Source organism: Monodon monoceros, unplaced genomic scaffold, assembly GCF_005190385.1.
Source record: "Monodon monoceros isolate NGI ecotype Baffin Bay Population unplaced genomic scaffold, NGI_Narwhal_1 Super_Scaffold_16, whole genome shotgun sequence".
In the NCBI taxonomy this organism is placed as follows: Eukaryota; Metazoa; Chordata; class Mammalia; order Artiodactyla; family Monodontidae; genus Monodon; species Monodon monoceros.
In genome coordinates this window covers 42,835,537-42,850,349 of record NW_021703772.1, presented here as the reverse complement: position 1 = coordinate 42,850,349, position 14,813 = coordinate 42,835,537, and the positions used below count along the sequence as shown (strand labels likewise).

At 39.3% G+C, this 14,813-nt stretch overlaps 1 protein-coding gene across 4 annotated transcripts in view; it reads left to right on the top strand.

Moving 5' to 3' along the window:
- MYO1B (myosin IB) overlaps positions 1 to 13,689 on the top strand; it is a 187,731-nt gene extending 174,042 nt beyond the window's left edge. For all 4 annotated transcript variants that reach the window (XM_029225226.1, XM_029225228.1, XM_029225227.1 and 1 more), the window contains 5 exons: positions 1,165 to 1,271; positions 4,370 to 4,502; positions 5,160 to 5,312; positions 6,761 to 6,888; positions 11,826 to 13,689. In XM_029225226.1, coding sequence (XP_029081059.1) covers positions 1,165 to 1,271; positions 4,370 to 4,502; positions 5,160 to 5,312; positions 6,761 to 6,888; positions 11,826 to 11,949 — 645 coding nt within the window. In that variant the 3' untranslated portion in view covers positions 11,950 to 13,689. The remainder of the gene's footprint in view (positions 1 to 1,164; positions 1,272 to 4,369; positions 4,503 to 5,159; positions 5,313 to 6,760; positions 6,889 to 11,825) is intronic.
- The last annotated feature ends 1,124 nt before the right edge of the window (positions 13,690 to 14,813 follow it).

Sequence of the window (14,813 nt, the reverse complement as noted above, 5' to 3'; positions counted from 1 at the left end):
AATCATTAGGTTGAAGGGCTTGTATTTAGTAAGTGAACGATTGATGGATACGTCTTCTGGGAAACTTTCCTGCCCAGTACTATGGGCTTCTTCTTAACTGAATCAATTATGTATAGAGACATTATCACTGATCAGTGATACCAGCACAGCATATAGAACTGGATTCTGAGTTCTGTTCCCTAACTTAGTGAGTCAGTTTGGCAAGATTCACCAATGTCTTCAATGTTCATCTCCCCCTTTGAGTCTGATATGGAAACTATTTTCAGAAGTAATGATGGGGAGCTTCTAATGCTGGGCATCCGCTCTGCCTGTCCTTTCCCCCAGCCCCTGAGCCTTGCCATTACCTCCGTTGAACTGGGGGTGGAGAATGGGAGGGATGAGTTTATTCCAGGGGTGGGCAGCAATGCTAACATTCCTTTATATGATTATGTGGGTGGTTCTCAACCACCCCTGAACTGAATTTCTTACAGAGTTCATCTAAAGAACCTGGTCCTGTCCCTCCCACCACCCCCTTCTCCTTTCAGTGCAATCTCAGAATCGGGTGAAGGGAAGATTTCTCAGGTCCCGTGTCCACGTTATAAAATGGTAATGGAGGATTCGGAACAGTGCTTTTCAAACCATAGGTGATAGCATACTTGTGGGTCATGAAATCAATTTAGTTGATTACTACCAGCATTTTAAAATGAAATACAGTACGATAGAAAATAACGGAATATACGACATCGTAGAAAGGATAAGTATTGCTTTGTGAAGGTTTTGTGTAAGTTGTCTATATGTGTGTCTATAAATATGTGCACTGGGTTGTGATGTACCATGTTTTCCTTACTGTGAGTCTCTGAAAGAGTATGATAGCTCAGGACTATGGATGTCCAAGGGCTGACGTCATAGTGGGAGGAAACGGTACTCCCAGGGGGGCCCAGGCCAGATGTTTTGAAATAGCATCGCAAGTTCTGCCATACAAACAGTAGTTTTTATGACATTTTCTGAGACCAACCTTTTAAAGCTCAGGAAGGAAAAATTCTCTTGGCCTTTTAAATGAATATTTCATACACATTTACGATTATTCTTAACTGCTGTTAAATTGGCTTAGCATATTTAAGGATGAGTAATGATTTATTTATATAAGTGATGTCCTTCTTTTTTTCTTCTTTTCATATCTCACAGTGTAAAAAATACAGGGACCAATTCACAGACCAACAGAAACTTATTTATGAAGAGAAACTAGAAGCCAGTGAACTCTTCAAAGACAAGAAGGCTTTATACCCATCTAGGTATTATGGCTTTGCTTTACCCATAAAAGTCAATATTTTAAAAGTTTCTCAGATATATTCGTAGGCATTTTCCAGTGGGTTTTGATTTTAGTAATACACAGATTTTTAATTTCATGAATTACTTTATGATCAGCTGGATATGAATATAACACATTTGAGCAAGGGCTTCCATAGTATACTTAGAGAAATGAGATCACATTTGTTGGTTTTACTCTATTGGCATTACCTGAACACTTCCTAAATAATTAGAAGTTGTCATTTAAAATAAAAATTGTCTAGGCTGTTAAGATAAACTTACATTGTAAATTCCCGTTAGTTTTCTATAGTTTTTGGACGCTAGCTGGTTTCTGATGGCAATCTACTGTAATCACCATTCCAATCTTCCTGCTTTAACAAGCTGGGTCAGAATCTCATTTGTAAGGTAAATGAAGAATGAGCCAGTCTGTCACTTTCTGAGTGTTGCCTAGGCACTGGCCCGTGGTGGCCTTTGGTCGGCTAACTTATTGGCTGTGAGTTCACTGGCCTCTGAAGCAAGTTCAGTTCCTTTATTGGAGGCACCAAGTGCTCAGTAAAAGAAGGAACACCAACTGCAAGTTTGCCAAGTGAAGCTCTTGGTAAAAACTGCTTATCAGAGTATTCTTCCATCTCCCAAGTTCATCGTTTTCCCCCCTAGGATTCCTATCCCCTTTACATCTGGTGTTTCTAAAAAAGTAGATTGTACAATTTCAAGCCAAATCTGTAACAACTTTTAGCTTTTCCCAAAGAATGTCTTAGAAATAAAAATACATTATATGCTAAGTATATTCACACGTACTGCATGTGGTGTGTCTGTATTCTCTACGTCTACACGTATTTGAAAGCGCTTCTTCTTAAAGGATTAAATGAGCATAAGTTGTCAAACTCATTTGCTTTAGATATTTTAAATGGCACAGCTTCCTTGGTCAGCTGACTTGGCTGCTTGAGGGGGTGTACACTCCCCTCAATCAAACACAGCGTCTAAATCCAACATTGTTCAAAGTGCCTGCTCTGTAAAGCATATTCAGACAGGTAGATCGTCTATATTCTTTCTCCACCAACTTAATTCATTCAACTTTTTCTTTATATGTCTTTATAGAGTGACCTTCTTAATTAACATTCCCTATGGATGACTCTTTAGAAACTGGAAGGAGAAAAAAATGCATTTTTGAAGAAACAAATTCAAAGACAGTTAGCACTTTGTATTATTAAAAATGTGTTTGAATATGAACAACAACCAAAAAATGTTAATGTCAAGCCAAGTCCTCTTGGGTAGTTTTATTAGTTTTCGGGGATGGTAGCGTGCTCACCCTCTAGCATTGAGAGAGGTCGAATCGTTTATCCTCCCACCGCTGTGTGAAGTGGCAGCCCTTAGGGGTGCTGACCTTTTCTGTCCTGGGAGCTGTGAAACACTGACCACCTACGTGGATTTTCTTCCCTGATCCTCCACACACAGCACAAGCATTTAAAGTTGTATTTGCAAATTGCCAGAACTTTATAGCTCAAAATGAAGCCGTGGTTTTTCCTTGACATCTTTGAAGAAGCCTCCCTGTCACCCCACAGGTCTTTAGGGAAAGCCACCTTGGTGCCGTGTGCATGATCATGCCTCTTACAAGAAGTAGTTTGGAAGAAAACTGCTCTGATTCTGAATGTTTACCTTGGCCACCTCTGTCCATTTAGGGGCATATCCTAAGAGGAAAGGCCAGATTTTTCTTTCATATATGGCCTACTTAGAGCCAGAGTTACATGGTTATATTAAGTGCTCTGCAGTTTTCTTCTCAAGTGGTTGCTCTGGATCTGTTCTTCCCCCGAAGGCCTACTCACTTCCTTACTCTCTGTGAGAAAATGAAAATTTTCTCTGGAGCAGGTGATGGTAATGATTTGTGCTCTTTTTACCATTGCTACGTATTGTTTAAAGATATTAATGAATCCTGTGTAGGCAGCTGTTAACCTTATAATAACAGATTAAAAGGAATGACCTATTCCTTCCTGTGAGTCCATGCACATGGGTCTTGGCTGTCCTACTTGTGAGTGATTTCTTTCTTGGTTGTTCCATGTGATAAGATTTTTATCAAAGTCTTACCAACCAAATGCCATGATCACATCAAAAATATATTTGAGGTGATTCCTCACTGTAGTTTTGATTTTCATTTCTCTTAATGTTGTTGCTGGAGAGGGTGTGGAAAAAAGGGAACCCTCTTGCACTGTTGGTGGGGATGTAAATGGATACAGCCACTCTGGAGAACAGTATGGAGGTCCCTTAAAAAACTAAAAATAGAATTACCATATGATCCAGCAATCCCACTACTGGGCATATACCCTGAGAAAACTGTAATTCAAAAAGAGTCATGTACCACAATGTTCATTGCAGCACTGTTTACAATAGCCAAGACATGGAAGCAACCTAAGTGTCCGTCAACAGATGAATGGATAAAGAAGATGTGGTACATATATACAATGGAATATTACTCGGCCATAAAAAGGAACGAAATAGAGTTATTTATAGTGAGGTAGATGGACCTAGAGTCTGTCATACAGAGTGAAGTAAGTCAGAAAGAGAAAAATACCGTATGCTAATACATATGGAATCCAAAAAAAAAAAAAAAATTGATTCTGATGATCCTAGGGGCAGGACAGGAATAAAAACACAGATGTAGAGAATGGACTTGAGGACACGGGGAGGGGGCAGGGTAAACTGGGACAAAGTGAGAGAGTAACATTGACATATACACACCACCAAATGTAAAATAGATAGCTAGTGGGAAGCAGCTGCATCGCATGGGGAGATCAGCTCGGTGCTTTGTGACCACCTAGAGGGGTGGGATAGGGAGGTTGGGAGGGAGACGCAAGAAGGAGGGGATATGGGGATATATGTATACGTATAGCTGATTCACTTTGTTATACAGCAGAAACTAACACAACATTGTAAAGCAGTTATACTCCAATAAAGATATTAAAAAAAGAAAAAAAAAATATATATATTTGAAATTTGAATTTCAAAATCAACTGACCTGTTACCTTTTTCTAGTTAGTAGTACTTCCATGTGAAACCATTTCTTACGTGAGGAACTTTTTTCCTTTAGTGTTGGGCAGCCATTCCAAGGGCCTTACCTGGAAATCAACAAGAATCCCAAGTATAAGAAACTCAAAGATGCCATTGAAGAAAAGATTATCATTGCTGAAGTGGTGAACAAAATTAACCGTGCTAATGGGAAGGTAAAAACGCTAACCCTGAAGACCTGTAAGAAGTGTTTATCAGTTGGGACAGTTTTCTGAATGTTAAAATTTGCATTTCGGAAATAGACTCACAGACATAGAAAACAAATTTATGGTTACCAAAAGGGAAAGGAGTGGGGAGGGGTAAATTAGGAATTTGGGGTTAACAGGTACACACTACTAGATATAAAATAGATAAACAATAAGGTCCTACTGTATAGCGCAGGGAACTATATTCATCATCTTGTAATAATCTATAACAGAAAAGAATCTAAATATATATGTGTGTGTGTGTGTGTGTGTGTGTGTATAACTGAATCACTTTGCTCTGTGCTGAAACTGACACAACATTGTAAATCAACTACACTTCAAAAAAATTTGCATTTCATATACTCTACAGAGTTATTGTGAATGGAGCTGTTTTCTCTTACCTTTAAGCTTAGGTGGAATTTTGCTTGTTCTCTGAAATTTTTGTGAGTTAAAATAGATTATCTATGTTCTTTAGTGTGTTCTCGTTTACGTAGGTGTGCATGCTGAAAAATATTAGAATAATATTTTCTACATTTCTACAAATAGCAATGCTTTAAGCTCTTGAACTCTTTTGGGGGGATTTTTGATCATTGGTTTTACATCCTTTTTTGTTTTGGTTTCTTGTAGAGTACATCCCGGATTTTCCTCTTAACAAATAATAATCTCCTTCTTGCTGATCAAAAGTCTGGACAGATCAAGTCAGAGGTTCCCCTGGTGGATGTAACCAAAGTATCGATGAGCTCACAAAATGATGGCTTCTTTGCCGTCCACCTCAAAGAGGTAAAGCTTTAACTATTGATTTGACTGAAAGACTTCTGCATTGGTCCGGTCTCTCAGACATTGATCTAAAATTTTCCACATGTGAATAATCCTATTACTTGAAGTTTATATATTCTGTTTACCGACCTGCAAATTTGGTCTATATTCACTCATGTGAAATCTCAGGCTTGGTTTTTCAGTAGCTAAATAAGATTAATGACTCTTTTTGGCTCGTTCATTTGAGTTCTCATTTCACTGAGTAGCTTTTTGTTTACACCCACCATGATGTGCCTTATTTTGAGACTAATTCCTGGAAATATCAAGACATTCAAAATTATACTTCCTTCTTTTGTTTCTTCTATCTATTAAATTAGTAAATGTCTTATTGTTCATCATTAATTTGGGGGGTTTTAATTAAAGGATGCAACTATAATAAAACAACTGCCTAGTAACTTTGACCTAAAGATTTTTTAATGTCAGCTTAACTAAGACCTACTGACTTGAACTGAGTGGTTAAGAGTGTAGGCTCTGGTATTGGTGTCACTAACTTTACAGTGACCTTGGCCAAGTCATTTAACTTTAATATGCCTACCTAATTTTCCTTTTCTTAAAATAGGGAAAATATTTGTACCTACTTCATAGTGTTGTTATAAGGGTTAAAAGAAACTATGTAACGTGCTTTTAGCATAGTGCCTATCACATAACAAATAGTCACTGAATAAACAGATGTCAGCAAATATTAATCATATATAGGTACATATACCTAGCTAATAGATAGTAACCTATCTAGCTGATTCTAAACATAAGAAAATCCCATAAGCTTAGTTCAGCCTAAAGGAGCATATTAAATCAATGATTCCGAGCCTCGCTTATATATTAAAATATGCTGGTCCCCAGGCCATTTCCCCAGTCCAACCGAATCAGAGTTTCTTGGAATGGGGCAAAAGCATCCTGTATTTTGAAAGCTCCCCAGCTGAGTGCCTTGTGCAGCTAAAGTTGAACGCCACTGCCTGAGAGTATTTGTTGGAAGTCTTTTGGTTGTTGTTGTTCTTATTTTTTTAACCAAATCATGGAGGAGCTTTTAGAACAGCGCTTTCAGAATGAGTTATAGGTTAGGTCAGTGCTTCTCAAACCTGAGTTCACCCAGGGGTCTTCTTGTGGAATCGTCTGCAGTGGGCCTGCGGTCAGGCCTGAGCGTCTGCTTTTCTAACAAGCTCCCAGGTGATGTGGATGGTGCTTCTGGTCCGTCGACCAACTTGGGGTGGCAAGGGGTTAGGTAACCTTACTAAAGTGCTCAGAGCAACTTGGAAGAAATACTGCTTTTGTCATTATTGTTTATTCGGGAGGATGGACTCCAGGAGCTGATATTTTTAAAGAGACTATAAATGTGTTTTCAGGCAAACCCGTAAACATGTACCTCCCGAGCTGTCTTTAATTATGATAACCTGACTCTTGGTCTGTCCTTTCAGGGCTCGGAAGCAGCCAGTAAAGGAGACTTTCTCTTCAGCAGTGATCACCTGATTGAAATGGCTACCAAGCTCTATCGGACGACTCTCAGCCAAACCAAACAGAAGCTCAATATTGAAATTTCTGATGAGTATGTTCATGAATTGTGTGAATATGCCTTCTTTTAACTTTATTTTTTTAGTTGAGCGATCTGGTCTCATTCAGTTTTACAGCTACTACTTATTAAGTACCGAGTATGTGTCTGGCGTGTGTTCTAGATGATGGATGGGCAGCGAGGGACACTGACCAAGTCCCCACTTTCACGTACCTGACATCCTAGTGGAGGAGATGAAATAATACATAGGTGGTGTGACTTTGGTTAGTGTCAAGTGCTTGTGGAGAAAAAAAAGACAGGTTAAAGGTCAGATGGTGTTAATTTTGATATGGAGATCAGGGAGGCCTCTTTGATGCAGTGACATTTGAATCGAAACTGGAAACTAAGGAGATGCCTTCCGGGGGAGGCAGCAGGTACAAAGGCCCTGAAGCAGGAGTGGATGTGGTGGCAGAGTGAAATGGGGAGGAAAGACCCTGGAGCAAGAGGCAGAGGGGCCCGGCTGTGTAGAGCTTGGTAGCTGAGGTCAGGAATTGAGATTTTGCTGCTGATGAAAAGTCACTGTGGGTTATGGGCAAGAATGTGGCGTGATCCGATTTATGATTTTTGAAGAGCTGTCTGGCTGCAGGGTGGGGAATGACTGTTAGGGAGGCAAGAGTGAAAGCAGAGAAAATAGTTGGGAGCTTCTGTGAGCTCTTGAGGGTAAGGACGTTGAGACTTAGGCTAGGGTGTGAGTAGGGGAAGTAGTGAGAAGTAGTCAGGTTCTGAGTGTGATTTGAAGGAAAACGAGAACTTATTAACATACTGGGTGTTAGGTTTTGGGCCTGAGCCTACATGGTACCATTTACTGCAGTAGCTGACACTGAAGAAACAGGGGTTTGGGGGTGGCTGAGGTGTGGGGAGTCAGGAGTGCCGGTTTGGGCTGTGTTAGGTACTTGAGATACCTTTTCTCACATGTAAACGAGAGTTATAGAGTAAGTGTTCCATGTTGACAACGGTTCACTAGTGTCAAGACGGCTATGAGTTTGAAATTTGCTTTTTTTGCTTCACATTAGGGCTCTGATTATGGAGACATGTGATTTGTATGCAGATTGGAGCATCCCTCCATTTATTAAATCGGTCAATATGAGATCATTGACATGAATTTTAGTTACTATGTGGATTGACACTTACTTGATTACTTTTTAATAGATTGTTTACTATCTGTGTATCTACTTCCTTGCACGCAGAGTAAAAATTTGCAACACCATATCGCTCAGGAAATGATTTTATTTACTAATGAAGATTTTGCCAGCCTATTCTATCTCAAGTCTTTATAAAAGTCTCTCTAAAATAAATTCATACCCATTCCTGTCCCCTTGTAAACCACACCAACTCTCCTTGATGTGTTAGGATTGACAGAACCTTAGGTTCATTGTCTGTTCTAAGAATGGTGTTTAGATGGGGCGCGGGGGTGTGGGAATACTGGCCTTTATGTATACTCTATATTGGAAAATGCAATTTACACAAAATAACTTTCCTTATGATTGAGTCCTTTCTCATAAAACAAAGAAATTAGGAAAAAAGATAAGGGCTTTTTGGGTTCCAGTCAATTAAGGTTTTAACCTGTGAGGGCTGTTAGATCTTTAAACTCTCTTTAGTTGAAATTTTTCATAACTCAGGAAACTACACTTCTTGTTTTGGTGGGACACTTCTTGTTTTGGTGGGACTGGTCATTCCCACTCATCGTGGAAAGATTCTATGTGTTCAGATGGAGAAGCTCCTTGATATATGGATGAAGCAGCCTTGCATTTGGTCTGCTACATTAATAAGGCCATCTTTGCAGAGAAAATCGTGCCAACATCCAGACCACAAAGGATTGCTGCCTTTAAGCACTTCCCAAACTGGCATTCTGAGAACACTGCCTTTGCAGGATGTTAGTAGTGATGTGCTGTGAAGAAATGTACAGTCCTTCTTCACTATAGCACCTCCCAGAGCCTCTGCAGTCTTGTTGCACATTGTAACTCTCCTGAGGGGCTCCGGGGGGTGCCATGTGCTGTATCAACCACAGGACCCCTCCAGTGGCTCTCACAGTTTCTGTTCGAGGCACATGATCTCAGAACACTGATGGGGATAGTTTGCTTCAGGGCGGCAGGGACCCTGCTTGTCACAGAAGAGGGATGTGATGTTCTAGCTGTGTAGGCTTTTAATAAACATGCTTGAGTGTGCGAAGATTCTGTGTGGCCACATGAAGAAAACAAACATTTAGTAGCATTATAAACCAGTCCAGAACACCTTTCCTTCCCCTATTCCTAATTATTGGTTGGTCTCATAAAAATAAAATAGCTGATGGAAGCTTGCCTAGCACTGTGGTCCCTTCCTGGGCAGTGCAGGAAGCCACGTGGCAGAGCAAGGCTCCCATGTAGCCTCTGATTCATAACCTCTGGGAGCTCTTAAGCAGGGATTATACTCCTTTTTGGAGAGCATTTTAAACAAAATTTTGCATTTTAAACAAAATTTTACAGAGTCCTGGGGAGGGGTGCCCATGACGTATTTTTGCAGACTATACAGACCAGCGTTGTAAACAGCATACTGTTCTGTGACCAGGACCTTCCTCAGTAGATCCTTTTCAGAAGTAGAAGTAGTTATTCGAACAAACCCAGTCTCCACAATCCCTATATGTCCGTTTATAGGAGGAAAGTCAAAGGCCTGTTACTTCCTTAGAGCAGTTCTAACCTGCACATGTAGAAGTGAGAATTGAATTCAGTGAGAGACTCAGCTGCCTTATAATCCCCAGTCCTTAAACTCCCAAACTATTCAGTCTGTAAATAGATTGCGTTTTAAGGATAACCTTAAATAAGATCTATAGTATTTCTAAAAATGAATCTATAGTAATAGAAACTAAAGTGAATTTTTCTATTCAGTATTTTAAATATACATGTGTATATGCATACATGTATACACACATACATGTAATACACACATACACATATATTATTTAAGTTATACAGTTGTTTTTCTGAATATTTCAAATCCAAACAACTAATCTATGTTCCTTTTACTGTGAAGTTCTGTTATTGGTGCTGTGAAATCATGCATCTGACATGATTATTTGCTGTAGGATGATTCTCTGTCCTTACTGTGGGCCAGGCTTCAGTTTTCTCTTCTATGAAATAGAGATAAATAATTACCTCATAGGATTGTTTTAAAGTTGAGTTAATATGTGTAACTTACTAAGAACAGTGTGGTCCGTAGTAAATACTCGGTAAAGTTTAGTTACCGTTATTTCTAGAGTGAATCACGGTCATGAATTGCGAACACAGAGACAGCCAGTGTATGCTAAACTTATTGGGAAAAGAACTCCCCGTACATTTATTACTACAAGTGGTCTTTAAAAATTAAAATGTAAAAATATTTGATTATTTATGTTAAACTTGAAAGGTTTTGTTTTTCCTGAGGCACATAGATATAAGTATACATGCTGGAGAGAGATCTCAGGCGAATTTAGAACTAGAGCTTCTTTTTTAGTGCTTTCAAGTTGAAAAGAAACAGCCCATGTGAAAGCTCAGAAGTACCACTGATGAGTACAAACTTACGTGTCACGTTTCACTCCAGTAGCTAATGTTTGCAAAATGTGGCCTCTTTAGACCTTGAAACAGAGACTAACATGTACAGAGCAGAGCTGTCGTCGTGGGTGCCAGTGAGCATGTGACCCATCACATGGTTTTTAGAGTGACTCACTTAATTATATGCAGTAACTCAGAAAACAGTTCCCTGAGAAACATAACCGAAAGCATGGTAACATTACACTGATTCTGATGGTGGAGAGAAAAGAGCACAGGCCTTGAGCTGGGAAGGGCTGGGTTCTGGTTCAGCCATGCTGCCCTCATGCCTCCTTGGTGATGCCGTCCTGGAGGGCAAAGACCTCAATTTATACATCTGGATGTCTGTCCCTCACAGCACCCAGACCAGGGGGAAGCCAGTCATATGTCTGTTGTAGGAAGGAGTGACAGATAATCTTGTGGGCCGGCACTTGATCCATGAAAGGAAAGATTTGAACTAGAATATGGTTTCCCACAGTGTACCACATATACCACTGGTAGCATAAGAGGTGGCTTTAGGTGTACACTGATAGATTTTTATGTATGTGTGGATATTAAAAATATAACTGGCAGATCAGACTCATGATTTCATCATTTTTATTCAGTAGGTCACAGCTATTTTGAAACATTTATTTAGTGTGTAGATATGAAAAAAGATGTGTAGGATGTATGTAAATATCCAGCATTTGGAAACCGTAGTCTGGAGTGTCTCTAGACCCCTTTTCTTTGTTTTTAATTTATTTATTTAATTTATTTATTTTTGGCTGCATTGGGTCTTCGTTGCTGTGCGCGGGCTTTCTCTAGTTGTGGAGAGTGGGGTCTACTCTTCGTTGCGGTGCGCGGGCTTCTCATCGCGGTGGCTTCTCTTATTGTGGAGCACGGGCTCTAGAGCGCAGGCTCAGTAGTTGTGGCGCACGGGCTTAGGTGCTCCGCGGCGTGTGGGATCTTCCCGGACCAGGGCTCGAACCCGTGTCCCCTGCATTGGCAGGTGGATTCCCAACCACTGCACCACCAGGGAAGCCCTAGGCCCCTTTTCTGAAATTCTGTATTGCATTTTCTCAATTTGTTGATAATTTAATATTTTTGCTATGCAGAAATGGAGAAAAATAGCACGTTCATCTTTCCGTCTGAAACATGGAAATAATTATCCATAGCCCTTCTTACGGTATAGGAATATAATGAGCTAATGATCTTGAGTTTACTTAGGGCTAAATTATGGCCACTGGAAGCAAAATGCAGTGTAATACCTGTTGGTGTGATCCTGTGGCTAGAAGGGCTGATGGAAAGGGGAATACTTGTCAAGGTAAATATCCATTAAAAAACAAAAGCTGGTGTCAGTGTAATTAGCTGTTTAATGTGTACTTTTCTTCAGTTTGTCTTATTCTTTCCTCCTAGGTTCCTGGTGCAGTTCAGACAAGACAAAGTATGTGTGAAGTTTATTCAGGGCAACCAGAAAAATGGGAGTGTCCCAACATGCAAGCGAAAAAACAACCGTCTTCTTGAAGTCGCTGTCCCTTAACTGGCGCCTCCCCTCTGCTTCCATGGACTCGTTTCTTTGTAATAGTGCAATTTGGTTTTGCTTTGTTTGGGGTTCATTGTATGTTCGGGAATTGCCAAAGGTTAATACTGTTAGAGTCCCTTGGCAAAATAAAAATATTTTACTATTGGAATAGTTTTAACCCTTAAAGTACACATTCTGTCCTGGGACAAGATTGTAGAAACTAACAATATCTATGCCATGTCGTGCGTGTTCCTTGTTTAGTCATCATGTTAGATCTTTGTGCCCTAAAGCAACATATTACTCATAAATCATTAATACATCTAAGTGTAGGAAGCGGTCTTAACAGATAGTGGATCCGTTCATCAACTATTTATTGAATGCCTGCTCTGTGCTAGGCATTGTACTAGGTGATACGAAAACTTATTAGGAACCTTTTTTTGTTTTGTTTTAAGGCCATTGCATTCTGGCTGGTTTGTGCTGGCTGTACCAGGGCTAAGAGAGTTTGAAAATGTTGAGACCAAAACAGTAACTGTTGATGATGGACAGCATTTGTTAGGAACCCTGTAGTATGATCTTTAACAATATATACTTCAAGAAGGGCTGGTCCTAGGAAGTAGATACATTGATATATGACTCGGTAAAATTGCCTCTATGTGTGGTTTCTATTTGAAAAGAGAAAACTGACATTTGAACAGGACTTTTAAAGTGTTCAGATCTCTTGTGATTGCTTTTAACGGTAGAAAAGAGTCATTCTTATTTTAGAAAAAGTGACAGAAGCAGTCCAGTAAGGTTATATTTTCCTGTTTCTGATAAACATCATATATGATCCTAGATATGCTGATATCTGCAGAGTGTTGTTTTCACCCAAATTACAGTGAAAGGCTGAAAGCCTTGCAGATGGTGGCAAGCATTCTATATGATGTGCAATAAACATCCGAGATCTTTTTTGAAAGTTTTATTTATAATATACATTTTGTATGAGAGAGGTGATTAGTACAGGGTACATATTTTAGTCAAGGATCAAAATGGTGTGTGTTAATTTGCAGGATTTTTCCCCCCCAAATTCACAGTAAGGATTCATTTTGGAAACTATATTTTAAACTTCGGAATCAAATCGTTTCTCATTTGGGAGGATAATGTATATACATTGGTATGTTAAATAATAAAACTGTTCGAATTTGGTGCCATTTCCTGGATCACAACTGTATTTTTGTATTTCAAGCTATTTTCTTACGTTGTATGTCAATGTATTGTCGCACAGAAAGGCTTTACAAACCAAACGTTATGCGTTCTCTGTGTAATTGAATTTCACTTACCTTTTGTAAACCAGAAACATTCGTTGAAAGTATTTTCTGGGGATTTTCTTTTAACTTTTGTACTTTAAAAAGTTGCTCCCATAGAGAAATTCTCAGAAGCCTTTGTGTTTATTGGCTCAGGTAGAGGATATAATTACTTTCTTTGTCTTTTCCAACATGTATATAAAGTGGTAGATTGATGATTACTGAAATAGGTGAGTAGAAATTTGGAATTGAGAGGTGTTTTATTAAAATGTTTTAAAAAAATATGTAATACATTCACATTGTTCAACATACAAATAAATGTAAAAAGATAAATAATACAAATTCTCCATCCCATCAGTCACCCATCTGCTCAGTTCCTGTGCCTCCCTGCAAAGTTAACCATTGTTTTTAATTGGTTTTACTTTATGCATATGCTTACAAGAAGAAATAAAAATAGAGATTCTTATCTTCCTCCTGCTTTAGAAGACAAAAGCTATTATAGATATTGTTCTTTACTTTGCCTTTTTCGCTCTTCATTCTTTGTACCATATAGTCTTCCGTTGTATGGGTGCACTATAATGTATTTATCCAGTCCCCTACTGATCATCATTGGGTTATTTCCTGAACGGAAGTTCACAGGGGCACGGGTCACTGTTGGCCAGATCTGCCTGTGCTGCCCACCCACCCCCATGCCTGACTAGAGGTTACTGATAAGCTGTAATGTTGCCTACTACAGCGGGTGAGCATCCAGTACTTCTGTATCTTTGAATTTCTGTCACTGTCCTGCAGTGGAGAATTAAAGTATTGGTGGCACTCCAGATTTCCTATGTACCTTAGTGACACAGCCCTAACTTGTTCCCAACCACCACTTTGTTGCCCAGCCCCTGGAGTGGCTTGTAGATGTTGTGCTTGAAAAAAGTAACCAGGCAGTGAGGACCAACATCAGACCATGGTAGTCGCCAAGTTTGCAGTGCTGTTGATGCTGTTACCCTTGACTTTGACATCCATCTACCACAAGGCAAGAAGCGAACATGGGAAAGTTACTGTCTTAAAGACTGGTTACGGTTTTGTATTTCACACTCTTGGAATAATAACTTGGACCCAGTACTTAGATGTAAGACCTTCAGCTGTAGTTTGAGTACCTTTGCTCATACCCCAGGGGTTACAGGTATGTCTGTAATGGCAAAGCACCAGGGCCAAGGGTTCTGAGAATGAAGGACATCCTTAGTATTGAAGATTTGGCTGAAATCTAAGAGAATAAACAGTTTTATTATCATGTCATTTCAATAATATGCTGAGTGAGAACTCTCAAGTTCATGTAACTGAGTGTAATTATGATAATTACAGCATGGTTTAAAATTCTTTGAGGCTAAATATAATAGACAGCAGCTTTTTTGTCTGTTTGTTTTTATTCGCTATTTTTCATGTACTAGGTAAGGTAATTTAGGCCCTAAGATATTCAAATAAGAAGCACTTTTTAAAATGGTGTATGTTGCTGGTAACTTCGTAATGGTCTATTATATTAGGCTTTTGCCCAAAGGCATTGTAGTAAGAGCCTTTGTTTTTAAGCTGGTCATTGTTTTTCCATTAATACTGCAGTAC